General features: G+C 49.6%; 1 protein-coding gene across 1 annotated transcript in view; it reads left to right on the forward strand.

Moving 5' to 3' along the window:
• Positions 1-15,891, forward strand: part of LOC104525825 (CUGBP Elav-like family member 5) — a gene marked incomplete at both ends in the record, with an annotated part of 21,988 nt that overhangs the window by 5,502 nt on the left and 595 nt on the right. Inside the window, 3 exons of the mRNA XM_010169084.1 lie at positions 6,808-6,856; positions 14,514-14,642; positions 15,227-15,306. Of these exons, the coding sequence (XP_010167386.1) occupies positions 6,808-6,856; positions 14,514-14,642; positions 15,227-15,306 (258 nt within the window). The remainder of the gene's footprint in view (positions 1-6,807; positions 6,857-14,513; positions 14,643-15,226; positions 15,307-15,891) is intronic.

Here is a 15,891-nt window from a genome sequence, read left to right on the forward strand (position 1 = left end):
GGAAATATCGAAGCCATCTGAGCGTGGCAGTGCTCCTAGCTTTCCCCTCTGCAGCTTTCTTGCACTTGCTCAGAGTAACTTGGTGACCCATTGCATTGTGTCTTATTCCTGATTTCCGTAGGCCTGCTAAGCACTTTCCACCTTACTTGGAGTTAGGAGTGGCCCCTGTGATTTCCTGTGATTAGGGCCTTCTTGTGCAAGCTGAGGTCGAAGCCATCTGAGCGTGGCAGTGCTCCTAGCTTTCCCCTCTGCAGCTTTCTTGCACTTGCTCAGAGTAACTTGGTGACCCATTGCATTGTGTCTTATTCCTGATTTCCGTAGGCCTGCTAAGCACTTTCCACCTTACTTGGAGTTAGGAGTGGCCCCTGTGATTTCCTGTGATTAGGGCCTTCTTGTGCAAGCTGAGGACAGAAAGACCCTGTCTTTGCTGAAGCGAGATCCTACAGCTGATGCAGGACTATGGGCCTGAGCACCCAGCTGTTGCCTCTGGGGAAACTTGTTGTCCTGGCACCTGTAGAAAAGGATTTGAGAAAGTTGGCACTTTCCTCTTCTCACCTAAAAGCTCCTTTGACCTTCAGTGGCACTAATCACAAGTGCCAAGAAGAGATCAGGGCAACAGGGAAGATCATCTAATGTTCTTGATGCAGTGCCCTGGGGTGCACTGAAAGGAGCCGCGTGAGCACAGATTGACCGTGGAGTCCTGAGAGGCTGCACTGAAGTGTGTCTGCCAAACAGTCACATACATGACGGGGGCTGTAATGGCTCTTGGGCTGCCCTCCCTGCTGCCTGCCTGATGTGAATGCACAGTAATGGTGCTGTCACTTCCACAGAGATACCAGGGAGATCCAGAGGCTTTCTGAGTCACGGTGGTGAGTTGCTTGCCTTCCTCCCAGAGCAGCACTAGCTACAGTGGGGACAAGGATGTCTGTGTTAACAGAGGAGGAACACAGTGCAGCAGAGAATCCAAGAGGTGAAGCAGCCAGGCTGTGGTCTGCATGCTGCTCAGATGTCTGCTTGCTGATTCCTGCATGCACTGATCTTTGGTGGGGATAGGGGGTAACTTCCCTGCTCTGTCTGATTTGCCCTCAGTACTGCAGGTAGGGAAAATACCTCCTAAAGAAACTTGTGAGAAGAGTTGGAGTTTATGAGTCCTCTCCCTGGTGACACAAAGCAGTTGGCTGAAGTCCTCTAACAGTCTTCCTTGCTCATTTAAAAAGAGATGGCTTAGTTATGCAGGTGGGAGCTGTGTGGTTTAGACTCTGGACTTCTCATCCTGCTTCTGTCACAGACTTCCTACATGACCTTCATTGTTGTGTGCCTTGTTTCCTTCACCTGGAACACAGTACTCATAATTATCCTTGTCTCCTTCATAATGAGATTGGATGGAGTGAATTCATATGCAGCCTTTAGAGCTGTGCTGGAATGGTGCTTGGTGCTAATATTGCTCATGTTTCTGTGTGAGACAACTCCCCCTTTTTAGGAAAGGATGTTTTTTCTGGATAAGCCTGAGGTGCACTGAGACGTCAGTGGAAAGATGCAAGCAGGAGACTGGAGCACTGAGACTGGCACCAATCCATCACTGCTTGCGTTCCTGACCAGAAACAGCAACCAAATGAGCAAATCAGCATTCAGATTTCTATGCTCTACACAGCTAGAAATGATTGTGATCACTCAGGCATGGCATTTTTAACTGGCCAGAGAGGACCAGCCCACAATTTGCAAAGTCTAAGAGCCCAGGACCTAATTCTGCCAATGGCCTTGGATGCCTTTTGGTTCCTGACGTCCCAGAGGAGCCAGCCAGCCTGCATTGTGTGTTTCATGCTCTCTGCCTCTGACCCACTTAACACTATGAGGTTCCCCTGCATTGCACCTGAGGGGCTATTTTACATCACTTACTCCTAATTAATAGAGAGGCTTGCCCTGCAGTCCCAGGGGGCTTTCTCCCTCTATCCAGCTTTTGCAGTTTGAAAGCTGAGGAAGCGAGAGAGCTAGGGGTCACTGCTCCTCCTTGGAGAACATGGCTACCAGATTGCTGAGATGACAGCTCATGCTGGGTATCCGTTTAAATATGGGGAGCTAGTTCACCTTCCAAAGGGTTTTTTTGGGGCGTGGTGAGAGAATCGTTGCATTTTGGTCTTGGTGAAACCAATAGCAAAGCTTCCTCTGACTTCAGCAGGGCCAGGAATTTTCCTTAGATCCTTGATCCCAAGAGTGCTCTGAGGGTGGGGGAGCATTTCCTTGAAAGCAGGGAGGAAGCCCAAACAGAGCACAGTTCCTGGTTGATGATAACCAGATGCTGGGGATGGGGTAGGATGTCATCTAGACACTCATCAACAAAGCTTCTCACCCCTGCCTCTTCCCTAGAAAACTCTAGGCTCCTCTGGGCTGCAGTAACTCTCTGACCATTGGGTATCTCTTCCCTGTTCCCTGAGGGCTATGCAGGAGATGTGGCTGCTGTGCTTTGTGTGTAGCATGTAATGCTCAGCAGGTCAGCAGAGCTTCGTGACCCCATCAGGCTGGCCAGTTGCTTCCCACCAGTAACTGCAAAGAAAGCAAGCTAACAAAGGCTGTGTGCTTGAAAGAAGGAGGGCGACGTGGACAGAGAAACATCATCTCTGAGAGCTGTGGGCTGGGGAGGGTAAGCATGGCTGTGTTTGGAAAGGGAAGGTGTGCATCCAGCCAGGAGGGCAAATGTGAGGGAGAAGCTGAAGGGAGGCAGTGGGAGCTTTGCCCCCTCCTGTGTGCTGCCCATCTGGTGTCTATTGCTGCATGTGGCTCCAGAAGGTTTCTTGAATCCGGTGGGTCGTGGAGCTGACAACTCTTAGTCTGTCATTAGCAGGAGGTAGGAAAGACCATGAGGTGTGGGGGGTGAGGGACTCGAAGTGGGGGACATTTGGCCTATGGTGACCTGACAGCATGTGCTAAATGTTAATGTGCTATTCTTCAGAAATGAAGAATAGTAATGCTCAGCTGAATAATTTAATGAGAAAAATAAAGCTCAGCTAGTGAGGCAGACACAGGCTCATAAATAATTTGCTCAAGTTCTCCATGCAACATGTGTGTTCACATGTTTGTGTTCATGTGTGGTAAAGGCATGCATGTTTGTGCCTGTCAATCTACTTGGCACTTGGAATTTAAGGCAGGTGCATCCTGACTTAGTTGCATTCTGGGCTCAGCTGGGCATGTACAAATAGGGCTTTCTTAGTCAGGTATGTTCTCTGGTTACTGTGCAGCTTGAGGTGGTGACTGGAGGCAAGAAGAATTTGTATTTACAGAGTTTGCTGTGCAAGCCAGAAGCGTGACCTCCCTGCTGTCCTGTTACTCTCTTTCTTCTTCAAATGGAAGGGATAAGGCTTGACCATCCTTTCTGTGTGTTGAGTTCCTGTAGGGGACAGAGCTCTTTGCCCGAGATCTGTATACGAAGTTCAGGGCCCCACAGGGACACTTCTCAAGGCCTTGTGACCTGTGTTGTTGAGTTAAAGCAACTGTGGACTCTCTTTGCATTTGTAGGCTCACACTGCTTCTTGAGAAGCTTTTGATATTTTGTTCATCTTTAATGGCAACGTGGGACTTAGAAGGATTAAAGTGGCAGTGCCCTGTTTGCGGAAGCCTCTGGGTGTCCTGTTATCTCCAAGGTGGACCATACCTGCCTCTGCATCAGATGGGAAACCTCCCATTTCAGGAAGCAGCAGGCAGAGAACCCTGTTGCTCTTTTCCCAGCTTCAGCATCCGGACAAATGTCTTGTGTCTTGTTTTCTCCTCTTTAGCCACATCTTCCAGAGCAGATGAAGACCAACCCAGAGACCAGATCTCAGTTCAGTGAGTGGCTCTCCAAGTCACTGGAGCTGGCAAGGTCTCTGGAGATGGGCAGCCCTTGACCGAGGGCTTGGTCTGACATTGGCAGAGGGTGACTCTTCCTGTGCCCTGCCAGGTGCTGTGTCAGGTGGGCAAGAGAGAAGCTGTGGCCCCAGCTGTGGGGTGCAGAACAGCTCATGTGCTTGGTCTCGCCCTAGGCAGCCCTGCTTCTTCTTGTCTCCGCAGCCAGACGCTGCTTCCAGACTTGCACCAGTACCAACCCACGTCATTGTGCTGGCATCAGCACTGGCACCTCTGCTGCCAGTGCTGTCTTGCAGGCATCGTGCCATGGCCCTGCTGTGGGTGTGTGACCCTGTGGGGTGCACTCCCCCATCGAGGTTCTGTAGGGCCAGCCATGGCTTATGGTCCCAGGGGCAGGCCCTGCACTACACCCTCGGCTGCGTAGTGGTCCCTGGGATGGGGGGAAGGAAGGGGATGGACAGATGGGTAGAGAGGCCCCCTCCCCAGAGATCAAATCAAAACGTCTCTTTTGTGCAAAGCAGAGGGAATGCCCCCAAGAGCTGGTTTCCATGGCAACCACAAATGTCAAGTTCCATGTGGTGAATAACCGTTTCCATGACAACACCTCCTTTACCCGAGGTGCTGTGAGCTGGAGTGACAGCCCTGTTGGGGGAGGGGACACGGAGATGTCCTCAGGTACTTAACCCCCTCCTTCACCTCCCTCCATCCCTTCTCCAAGACCTCAGCCCCAGCATCCCTGGGTGAGTCTATGCTCAGTTGGGGATGTGATGCTCTTGGCTTCCATGGCATCCCTTCCTCCCTCCTTCCCCCAGATGGATTTGCTCCTCATAGAAGCTGAGATCCGAGTCTGTCCCTCCATCTCCCTCCCCATCTGTTTAGCTTCATCCTGGTTTTGCATTCTGGGTAGAAACAAAGCTACTTCTCAGTGCTATGGGAACAGTGGGGAGTGAGGTGGCCAGCTGCCCCTCTTGGCTCCACACCGAGCCTTCTCTTCTGAGCACACATCTGGGCTGCCTGCCCTCTCCCACCCAGCCTGCTGCTTTAACTGCCCTCAGCCTTGGCTCTCACAGGCCTATTGCCAGAGGCTGTGAGCAGCAATAGGAGCCACCACCTCTCAGATCTTGCTGAACCCCTGCCTTACATCCCACTCAGTTCATGGGCTGAAAGAGATGCCTGGTCCTTGACAGCTCCTGGGGGGAGCAGCAGCCCAGAGGCTGGCCAGTGCTGCACGTGCTGGGGCCACGTGGTGACACAGCAGGATGTTAGGAGCTCTGCAAATCCATGCATCTGAGAGTGGGAAAGGGACCATCACCCTTTCCTTCTCCCCTAAACGACGCAGCAAGTCCTGGGAGATGGAGCAAGGCAGCAGCTTGGCCTTCCTTTGGGGAGCTGCCAGCCGGTCTCTGGCTCTACAAGCAGCCCCATATCGCTCCTTGAGGCAGGGATGGTATCACTTGGGGCTGGTCCCAGCTTCTGCTCATCCTGCCTGAGATTCACCAGTCAGTGGAAGCCAGCTCACAGCTCGCAGCCCCCAGCTGCCACAAGTGCTCTCCCGTGCCCAGCAGTCAGGCTTCAGCAACAGTGTGCTGTGCCACAGCAGCTGTCACCTTCTGTTTGCCATCTCTGTCCTGTGAACTGCAGTTACTTCATGAGTTTCTTCCAGCTGTTGTGAATGTGGGCTCTGCCTCTGTTTTCTGGCCAGTCTGGCTCAGCCACCACTTGAAGACTGACAGCAGTCTCCACTTTGCACGTTGGCTCCTAAACACATTTCCATTGGTCACTTTTATGGTTTGATTTCATTTTCTCTTTTGTTGTTGTTGCTGTTTTTCCTGAGGGCTTTTCCTAAGAGAGGAGGCAGACTATACCTGGACCTGTAACTTGTGTGCAGGTCTTACCTGCGATATTCTGATTGGGTTTTTTTAATGAATGCCACTGATTCAAGTCACCGTCAGCTTCTGGGAGTGATATATGCTGTGAATGTGGAAATCTGCCTTGTATGCTATTCCTCGGAGGAGATTCTGGCTCAGTTGGATCCTGCTAGCCTGGGAAGGAGGCTACAGCTTGTCAGCTGCCTTTCTGGGCAGCACAGGACACGCACACCTTCCGGCAGATGAGAGTTTTGCCCTGCTTTGCAAATCATTTAAAGCTGTGGGTTACTTAATGCAGTTACTCCTGGATAGAAGTGTTCTTCTGTCTTACCTGGAGAGTCCCCATATCACATGAGCTAAGCTATCCTTCAGGCCTGTTGCTTGCGGTTGGATTAATGCTGATGACACTAATGGGTGCAAGAGAGCTAAACAGCTCTTCTCCACAACTAAGGAGAGGAGTTTTCAATTTCAACCTGAGCGTTCACCCTGTGGACAGGAGATGTTGCTGGGGAGCAGCACTACCCTTCTGTAGAGCCACTCTGGTGCACAGAACTCTGACTGAGTGAGAGCTGGGGAAGGGGAAACATAACACCTGCTTGCTGTACTGTTCCTAGCCAAGTTCAGAGGCAGTCTTCCCTGCCCCCTGCAAGGAAAGTAAGTGGCTTGATGAGGTGAGGTGAACGTGCCTGCACTGAGTCAGGATGAGCATAGGAAGAGCTTCCAGGCATAGTCTCACCTTGGGCCACCCTGACCACTGTTCAGGCTCAAGTGATGAGCTGCTTCCTTGGAGTCCTTTCTTTGCCACTTGCTGTGTCTGAGGAGGTGGAGGTTTATGCATGGTGGGCATTTCTGGGAGACCTGTTCCCTGGAGGGAAGCAGCTGAGCAGGGAAAAACACCGGGTTTCCTTTTGAGAAATCTGAAATCCATGTGATCCCTTCTCCAAGCGTTCTGGTTGCCATCACAATGTCTTGGTTCCCTTCTGCCACTCTCCTGCTCTGCACAGCAGGCAGAAATGGGCATCCTTGTGCTACTGCCATCAGCACTGTGTGCCAGGCAGGTATGGGCCAAGCTCTAACCCTCTGCATTTCTCTTTCATTGCAGATGGCGCGCCCGATTCAAGTGAAACCCGCAGACAGCGAGAGCCGTGGAGGTAGTTGTCATCACTCCTTGTTTCTCCTTTGGTGGCTTTGTGCTCATGAGGGGGATCAAGCAAAGAGATAGAGTCCTGACCTGGCCGTCCTCCTCCCCGCAGTCTGTATGAGTGGATGTTTGTGTGTGGCAGGGATTTGGGGTGGCAGGAGGAGAGTCTAGGGATAGGCTCTGATGGGGAGCCTTCAGCTTGGTGCAGCAGGTAGCTGGGAGCACCCCAGGTCCTAAGGGTGATAATGTGGCTGCCCACTCCGCTCTCTTTCCCAGCCCTTTGAGGGTATGATTAGCCTGACAGTGTCTGCCCGAGGAGGTCACTGTTGCAGACGTTCATGCACTTTGGCGTGTGACACCAGGGGTCCTGGATGGTGTAAGCAGTTGGGAAGAGGTTTCTTCATTCTTACACCTGATCAGCCCACTAAAAGTCAGATCCCTGCAGCAGCACTGGCATTTCAACCTGTTCAGCTCACTGCTCTGAAGCTGATTTTCCTGTCTGCAGCTCACTCCTCTGCCTCCCCCATCACTGTTGAACTGTCTCGCCATCTCCACTTTCAGTCCTGCAGCAGCCCCCATCACACTTGTCAGAGCCTAAGAGCTGTTGCAGAAAATAGCATGTGATGGGGAAATAGTGTCTGAAGGGAGAGGATCCTGAGCTTAGGCCTGAGATGGAGGCGCTGTCAGCGTGCGGGGGACCAGCTTGATTAAAGCAGCATATACTGAGTAGTTCAGAGCCGGAAGATTGGAAACGGGAGAATCTCTGTTTAATTAATGGAGAGCTCACAGCAGCTCAGTTGCCTCCTCCAGGTGGAGGAGGTTTGCAACTCCAGCCCTTTCCAAATTTATGAACTTGTTTTGCTGCTTTTCCTTGTCTTATCAATACATTTCTTTTCCTCTTCTTTCCATTACTGCATCTGCCTCTCCATGCCTTGTGCATGTTGGTGCTGCCTCTGAAAGCAGTTTAATAATGAGGAGGGGAGAATTTGTCTCAGACTGTCTGTCCTGCAGGACAGCATATCCTGCATGCTGTGTTTAGATTTGTAAGGCTGTTGTTTTAAATTTTAAGGAGTCACTTCTGAGCAGTTTGTAGTGACTTTCAATTATTGTACTGTCAGGAACATGAGATATATTTTATAATGTTTTATATGAACGTGTGTATTTATGGTTGTGTGATCCTCCTTTTAAAAAAAAAAATATCTGTTTAAGTCAGATCATTTTTCCAAACAGAATCTGTGACTTTTCATTATTTACTTGAGGGATAACACACCTGACTTTTACTGAAGTCTAGGTATTTTTCTTCCCTTGGACTATCCTGGGAATCCCAGACGTGCCACCTATAGACATGCTCCTTTTGAAAAGAACTGTGGTTTAAGCCTCCAAAGAAACTGGCATGCCTGAAACACATGGGGCTGGATTCATCTCAGCTGACTTCAGCCCCTGGGTTTGGGATTGAGTTTAAGGTCCTTGTCCATGCCATAGATGGTAAAAAGAGACCAATGCCTTCAGGGTGATTTACTCTCTCACTCTTGACACCGATATTAGGAGTGGATGAGCTGTCCTTCAGAGGTAGCGGGGATAGAGGAAGCTGACTGCTTACTGACACCTCATATTGCTTCTGGATACAGCCATGAGGTGGTCAGTCCTTTTGCCACCACATGGATTTAAAAATTTTGCACCACAGAAATTGTGTAATTTTATCTGAGGTTACTCCTAATGAGTCAAAAAAAAAAAAAAAAGAAAAAAGAAAAATAAAAAGCATAGGAGACTAGGAAGGCCTTTGCCAGTCACAGCAATAACTCAACATCCCCAAACCATTCTATGTACACACTGGCAGATCCCATGCACTGTGAGGCTCCCTGACATGGCTGCGTAGCAACCCTCAGAGCCACCACAGAGACACAGGCAGATGGACCTACAGACGGGTGTCCCACGTGTGCACTGCTTTGCAGATACCTACATGTGCCCACGTGACACACACATCCATAGGCAAATGCACACGTGTATTTACCTTCGCCAGTCCCACCCATGCACAGCTGATGCCCCTACATTAACCCTCACACAACAGCAGTAAAAACAGACAATTCAGGCTGTGAACAGAGCGACCACTGCAGCTTTGTTTTCTTAACAGTTTGTGTCTCTCTGATGAGTGCAGCTCTGGAATCTCTGATGTCTAATATAGACTGAGGTCATTTCTGCAGTCTGTCTTTTGTTGGTGGGGCACTACTTGGGGCTCGCTTCTATACACAGCCACCTAGTATCACAAAATGTGTTGGGACTCAACGTCTCTGATGCCTCAGCTCCTCTGTCAAGTTAAGGTGAAATTGTCCAGCAGGTTCAAAAACAGGAAGTTGATTTGGAGGCAAGTTTTTGGTCAAGGCACAGGACTCTGAAATCTCTAAGCTTATGTAAAGTGCCACAGTCTCTAATGACTGCAAACGTCAGGGCATCAGCTCCACTTCCCATGGAGAAGGTCATAGAGAAAAGCAGCCTTTGGAGTCTGGACACCTGCCTCCCTCTAGCCCACGTGCCTAGCTTTCTTCCAGCTTCATTGCAGAGCTCAGAAATTAGTAGCTCCCGCAGGATCCAAGACAAACTGGAATGTTTTTGAGGCAGAAGCAGCATCAAGACAGCACCCTGTATTTGTCTGAGTCAGGTTGCTCTTTCCAAAGGTTTCTATCGTGATGCTCCACTTCTCAGAGAAATGGATGAGCAAGTTTGCAGATATGGGAAGAGCCATTCCCTATAGCAGTATCCCCATACTGGCAGGAGGTGAAAGAAAGATTTGGGGCAGGGCAGAACTGCTTGGACTAAGAATTAATCAAGGGAACAGCTGCACGCATCAGTGAGGCTCTTCTCTGCGTTATTCGTGAAGGGAACCTCTTTTATAATCTCCAGGGACTGACATCTCTCAAATTAAGCACCCTGAATTAAGCACATGAAGTTAGAGCACCAGAATTTGTCTCCTGGTCTGAGAGATACTAATTTTTGTGCCAAAGGGGCATTTTTGGCCAAGCCCTGCAGAGGCTGTGTGGGGATATCTGGATGTTCAGTGTTAGTGCACCCTGCAGAAGGAATTCACTAGTAAAGAGATGCTGCCTGCGTTAGTTCAGAGGGGAACCTGTGGTTCTGGCACAGGCTTTGTCAGCTCTTTCCTCCTTTCCCTCATGTCTCTGACGTGAGCCTGGGGGCGCCAGAAGGAGATGGAATGAGAGGGCAGAGGAGCTTTTCTGTGCTTCTTGCAAGACCTGGAGCACTGTGCTGCACTAATCTGATAGGACAGCTAGCCCAAGCCCATTAGCGCTGCGATAGAGACAAGGAAGCTCTCTGCATATTCAAGGAGATTTGCTGCATCCCATCCACAGCCAACTGCTTGAGTGGGCATCCTCCCTCATCCTTGCTGCTGACAGCTGCTGGCCAGGTGACCTAAATCCACTGAGTTTAAAGAGGAGCAGTGTCCAGTGCTGGTGTGCTCTCCCCTCTCTCTCATGGCCAAAGCATTCAGCCTTAACCCCTCACTTGTTCCCGTGGTATGTTCATCATCAGCCTGCTCTGCACTGGCCCTCCTCCTGCTGCTTGGGTGACTGACTGTGCCCAGAGCGTGTTTCCATGGAGACTCAACAGTCAGAGATCAGAGACAATTTTCCTGGTTGCTGGACACCATTGGAAATTGCAAATCAGAGGGTGAAAAACAAGAACACGAGAGAAAGTGAAGGAAAAATGTCAGGAGGGTGTGCTGTTACAAGTGGGGAGGGGAAGATCTTCCAGCACTGCAGAAGTCCTGACAGGAGCTGAAGGAGCCAGTGACCCACAGCAGCAGCTTGAAGATGCAAACTGATTTGGGATCAACTGCTTTAAGAGTGGTGACAGCAGACATCAGGTGAAAGGGCTTGCAGGGTTCTGGCCCAGTTGTGGAGAGATGAGGCAGCTTGGTTATTGGTAGGGGAATGCCCCTGTTTGGACGCAGCCTGAAGTGAGATGGCACTAAATCATGGGTTGGGCTCCAACACCTGGAGGGGGAGAGAGCTCAGCAGCAGCAGAGGAGCCATTTCACAGGTCCCCACTTGCTGCAAGAGGCATCCTAGGGGAACAAACCTGAATCCTTTTTTTTCTATGTGCAATCTTGGGAACTGAGCTGTGCGAAATGAAAATAACTGTGAAAAAAAATCTTGGTTGCCAGTGACTTCATCCCCTTCTAATATTGCTGTTCCAGGCATTCAGAAAAGATGCAAAACCAATAGGTGTGTTTCTTTATATTTGCCTTTACAGCTAGAGTCCCTAAGGTATCACAGTTTTAACTTGCTCTGTATAGCTGGGAAGGCTGGCATTTTTTTCTTCCAAATTGAAAAATGAAAAGCTGAAATTCTCACATAAACACAGAACTTCCAAAATGTTCCATTAGTGAGCCCTGTCAGACAGCAGAAGACCTGCAGTAAAACTGCAAGAATGGAGACTAGCATCCACTGCTTCAACGGACCTTAAAGTGCAAGATAAAGAAAAATGCTTTTGATCCAACAGAAATGGTTTGAGGATGAAACCACAAGAATTATCCAGGAAATTTCAAGGCCCTCTGAAGGAGAAAACAAATAGTAGCTCATAGTTTAGTGTTGATTTGATTGCAAGTTGACAAAGTCGCTTTTTGTTCAGTGCCTCTATTGGAAAGTTGTGGCCTCTTGCATCCATTAGACTGGTGCTTGGCAGAAACTTAAGCTTTGGGTGGTTGTGGTACCCATCAGGTCTTTGCACTGACTTAGTCAGCATCCCAAGCTGGAACCACTTATCCCACTCTCCACCAGTTACCCCACTATTCTTCTGCAAAAAACCTCACTTTACACAAAATGAAATCCAGAAGCAAAAGGCCAATGTTACACAGCTATCATTATGTCTGTGTAGCTGTACGTTCCCCCCACCTAGAGCTCCAGCTTTTAAAATTTCTAATATAACTGACTTTCCCAGTTATCTTGTCCCCCCGCTGCCACCCTGACCCAAACAGCCAGACAGGCTGCTGGGGTCCCTAAAGAGCAAGGCAAGTGCATTTCTGGCTGTTAAGTCTTAGTCCACAATTATTTGCTTGTTAGTTCAAAGAACAGAGGATTATTTTACAGCATCTCAAGTCAGTACAAATATTTCCCAGCGTGTTTCTCCCTTTTGTTGATGTGTTTTTTGAGGAACTCCTGCTGTGTTTGCAGTCCAGAGGCCACAGCATGGTGCCCATATCTGAAATAAGGCCTGGATGCAGCTGCATCATTGATACAAGATAGAAGAAGGGGGAACACTGCAGAGCTCGTGCCCCTCCCATAGCCAAACTGGGGTCACATATGGCTCTACGTGATGTTAAAGGGAGCACAGAGCTACTGCTCCTTTAGTTTCCGTTCTCCTCTCCACCTCCCAGTAAATGTGTTCCTGACCAGTCCCATTTTTTTTTCCACTCTCCTTCCAATCAGATTTTTCACCTTCTCTATGTGCTATTTTTTGTTTGGTTTGCCCACCAGCATTTCTGAGACAGCCCTTGGATGGGGGCAGATGCTGTCTTACTGCTAAGAAGGCAGCTGTACAGCACCTGGTTTATTAGGTCCTGTGTCTTGGCTGGGGATTATTGGGCATTGCCAGAGCAATACATTTTGGATGGATGGACTCATCCATTTCGGATGAATAAATGTCTCCAAAATTCAACCGTTGCTATGCAGGTACAGGGAGAAACGTAGAAAGAATCATCAGGAAAATGGAAGGGGATGAAATTCCCACAGGTTTAGTTATCCAGGGAATCATGAAAATTGGGAAGGTGGGGATATCTGGCTTTTAAAAATACACAAGGCCATATATTTCAGCCACTTACAGGGATATAAATCAGGAGTATCTGTTTGGTACTCGGTAAGATCCTTAGATGCACCACTTTATTGGTGGTGGGTCAGAGTGGCACCTATGTTACGTGTGCATCTGACACCTCGTGGAGAGCTGTGCCTGCATCAGCCTGTGCTTGGGCTCTGTGGGGCGATGCAGCTGTATGAGGTGGCTCTCTCTGGTGTCTGCATGGCAGAAGAGTGTATCTGTCTGCACATCTCTTGCTCACTGAGAAAGTTTGCTTCTGAAGGCATCTGCTGGGGCTTGGTCAATGTGCAAGCATGTTCTTGTGCATGCGTGAGTCCATGTGCTTGTCCATTAATGCTCTGCGTGTGCATCTGCTTTGCTACAAGGGACCAATGGCATGTGTAGGTGTTTGCTGCATGTGTTCCCAAGTGTGCCTGCATGTGGCAGAGTAGTGAGGGGGGGAGGCAACTTGCTTACCTGGGTGGGAACCATCCTTTGAGCCAAGGGGAGCAAGGAAGGGGCTGGGGCTGCCTTGCTGGCAGTGTGAATGGGTAAGGTGTCATCCATTCCTGCCATACGTACACACCACCACCCCTGCAGCCTGCTCTGCTGCTGTAGCTCCAAGACCTGTTGTTTTCCAGGTCACTGCACTCTCAAACAGATCGCAGGTTCCTTGCTATGTTCCCTGACGTGTGTCACATTACATTGATTTTGTTGAAGCCAGCCCCTCAGATCCTGGCGCTAACAATAAGGAATCCTCTCTCACTGCTCCTCCCGAGCCGTATCCTCACACATTCACTCCTGTGGGTCACGTCTCCCTGTGCATGTTTGGGGCAGTGGAGGAGGGTTAACTCTGTAGTTGGCACAACTGTCTCCTTGCAGAAATGGAGGTTGGGCTGGCGTTTAGGCTGGGATTTTAATGTTGTGCTTTTTTAATAGCTGTTCACAGCAATCTGTGGAGGATGTTGCCCCAACCACTGGTGTGTTTGTGCTTGACTGCATGGCATCAGCCTGTGTGATGGGCTCCTGTGTACACTGATGGGGACAGAGAGGGGGAGAAAGCACTGTGCACCTTTCTTCCCACCTCTGCACTTGACCATCCCAACAGAACCGTAATCCTCACTTCTCCCTTTGACCCTGAGCTCAAAGTCCTGGATGTGTTGGCCAGCCTTCCAGCCCCTTGCCAGTGTGACATGGGTACAAAATGCCCCTGGAGAGGGCAGAGTGGGGACCATGGAGCTGTTCGTTGCCCCTCACCCAATGTCTTGCATTTGGCTGATCCTATGGTGGCACCCAAGATGCCAGGGTTTATTCCAGGCCTTGGAGGACAACTCAGTAGCTATACTTGGTTAGACTGGGGTAGGGAAGGGCAAATTGAAGCTAAGATGCTTGGTTACATAGCAGCTGTAGAAATAGTGATCTTGGAGAGAAGGAAAAGGAAATAGAAGCCAAGGATCCTGGAATTTATTCACCCTGCCTGGGTTGGTCTGCTGTATTTGCTAAGGTATCGTTTGGACTTCACATATTGTTCAATAAGGGTATAATTGCACAGGCAGTTTTTCTTATTACCATTTGTGTTGGATTATTCAAAGGAAAGGGCTAATGAATAGAAGGAAATTATTAATCTTTTGTTTTCCTTTGGGGAGGGTAGGACAGGGGAAGTCACAGAAACCTTTTCAGGTGTGAGGAGCTTGGGAGGACCCTGCATACTCACCCCTGGAAGCATTTCAGCCAACAGCAAATAATTTCCATGCCAGGCATGTTTTCAACACTACACGGTTTTGTGTTTAAGTGTCCCTATCCTCCTGCTTTGGACTGTAAGCCTCATAGAAGGTTGATGTTTCTGTGTTTGACCCTAGGGGACAGGAAGCTCTTTGTGGGCATGTTAAATAAGCAGCAGTCTGAGGATGACGTGCTCCGGCTCTTTGAACCATTTGGGGTCATTGATGAATGTACAGTGCTTCGTGGACCTGATGGTAACAGCAAAGGTGTGAACCTCTCTGTGTGCTGTGCCCTTTCTCCCTGCTCTTCAGGTAGCACTCACCTGTCTCACCACATGTGCCTCCTTTCCACCGGGGCACTGATTCCCCCACCCCGTCTTTATGGAAACGCACATCATAGCCAGGCACAGGGAGGAGGGCAGGAAGAGCTGTCTGCTGCAAGGAAAGACTGGGGAAGATGGGCAGAAACTGAGGTGAAAGGAGGGGAAGCAGAGCATGATGAGTGAGTTATCAGGGTCACTGTGAACCTGTTGGCTCAGTCCGGGTCTGCGATTTGAAATGTTTGTACCTACAGTGCATAGAGAATTTGGGGAAGAGAGAATCAGGGGGAAGAGGAGATGATGATATTGTCTACAGGGTGTATCATTGAAGTAACAATTTGAGGCCCTTCCCGTTTTTTCCAGGATAGAGGACTTGGGATGAGTCATTCTTTTTTGTTCCTCGTTTTCTTGGGGTGGCTTTCCTTTACCCTGCCTGAGATCCAGATACTGTCTCTTGCATGATGATGCAAGGGGCACTTTCACAGCAGTCCTGTCACTGCAATCTCCTGTGCTCTTTCTGTCCCTTTCCAGGCTGTGCTTTTGTAAAGTTCTCATCTCACACAGAGGCTCAGGCAGCAATCCACGCACTCCATGGCAGCCAGACAATGCCCGTGAGTATAAGGCCAGGTTACCTACCCTCTTCCTAATCCACTTCCCGTCACCCTGTTGCAGGGACCTCCCCTCACTGTCCAAAACCATGACAGGTTCAGCTTCAGTTTCCAGCTCATATGGTTGCAGGGGGTGGGAGGTGTGTGTGTGTGCACATCTATGCTCTTGTCTTTGAGAACCATCCTGTCTCCTGGGCTGATGTGTGTATCTATGTCTGTCCAGACTGGTAGTGACAGCACTTATAGCTATAAAGGATAAATAAAAGAGTACCAATGACCAGGCCTTGAATTTGTCTTGGAGATGGCTGCTTGGAGTAGTTCAGAACTGAGCAGGGTGCAAGTTAACAGTTCATGAGCGGTCAGGACTCCAGTGTCTGAGCACACTCCCCACCTTCTCTTATTCAGGCAGTAGAGGAGGCCTCTGGGGCAGGCTGGGTGTGGATGGGAATGCTTTGCTTTTTGTGGGGTTGTGTAGCCGCAGCTGTGCCTTCTTGTGCAAGTGGAGCTGCAGTTGTGATCTCGTCTCTCATGGTCTCCAGCCTGGATTGGGGCACCGTGTGGGCAGGACAGTGCATGGCTGCAGCAGGA

The sequence above is a fragment of the Antrostomus carolinensis genome, unplaced genomic scaffold, assembly GCF_000700745.2.
Source record: "Antrostomus carolinensis isolate BGI_N321 unplaced genomic scaffold, ASM70074v2 scaffold29165, whole genome shotgun sequence".
NCBI classification, from domain to species: Eukaryota; Metazoa; Chordata; class Aves; order Caprimulgiformes; family Caprimulgidae; genus Antrostomus; species Antrostomus carolinensis.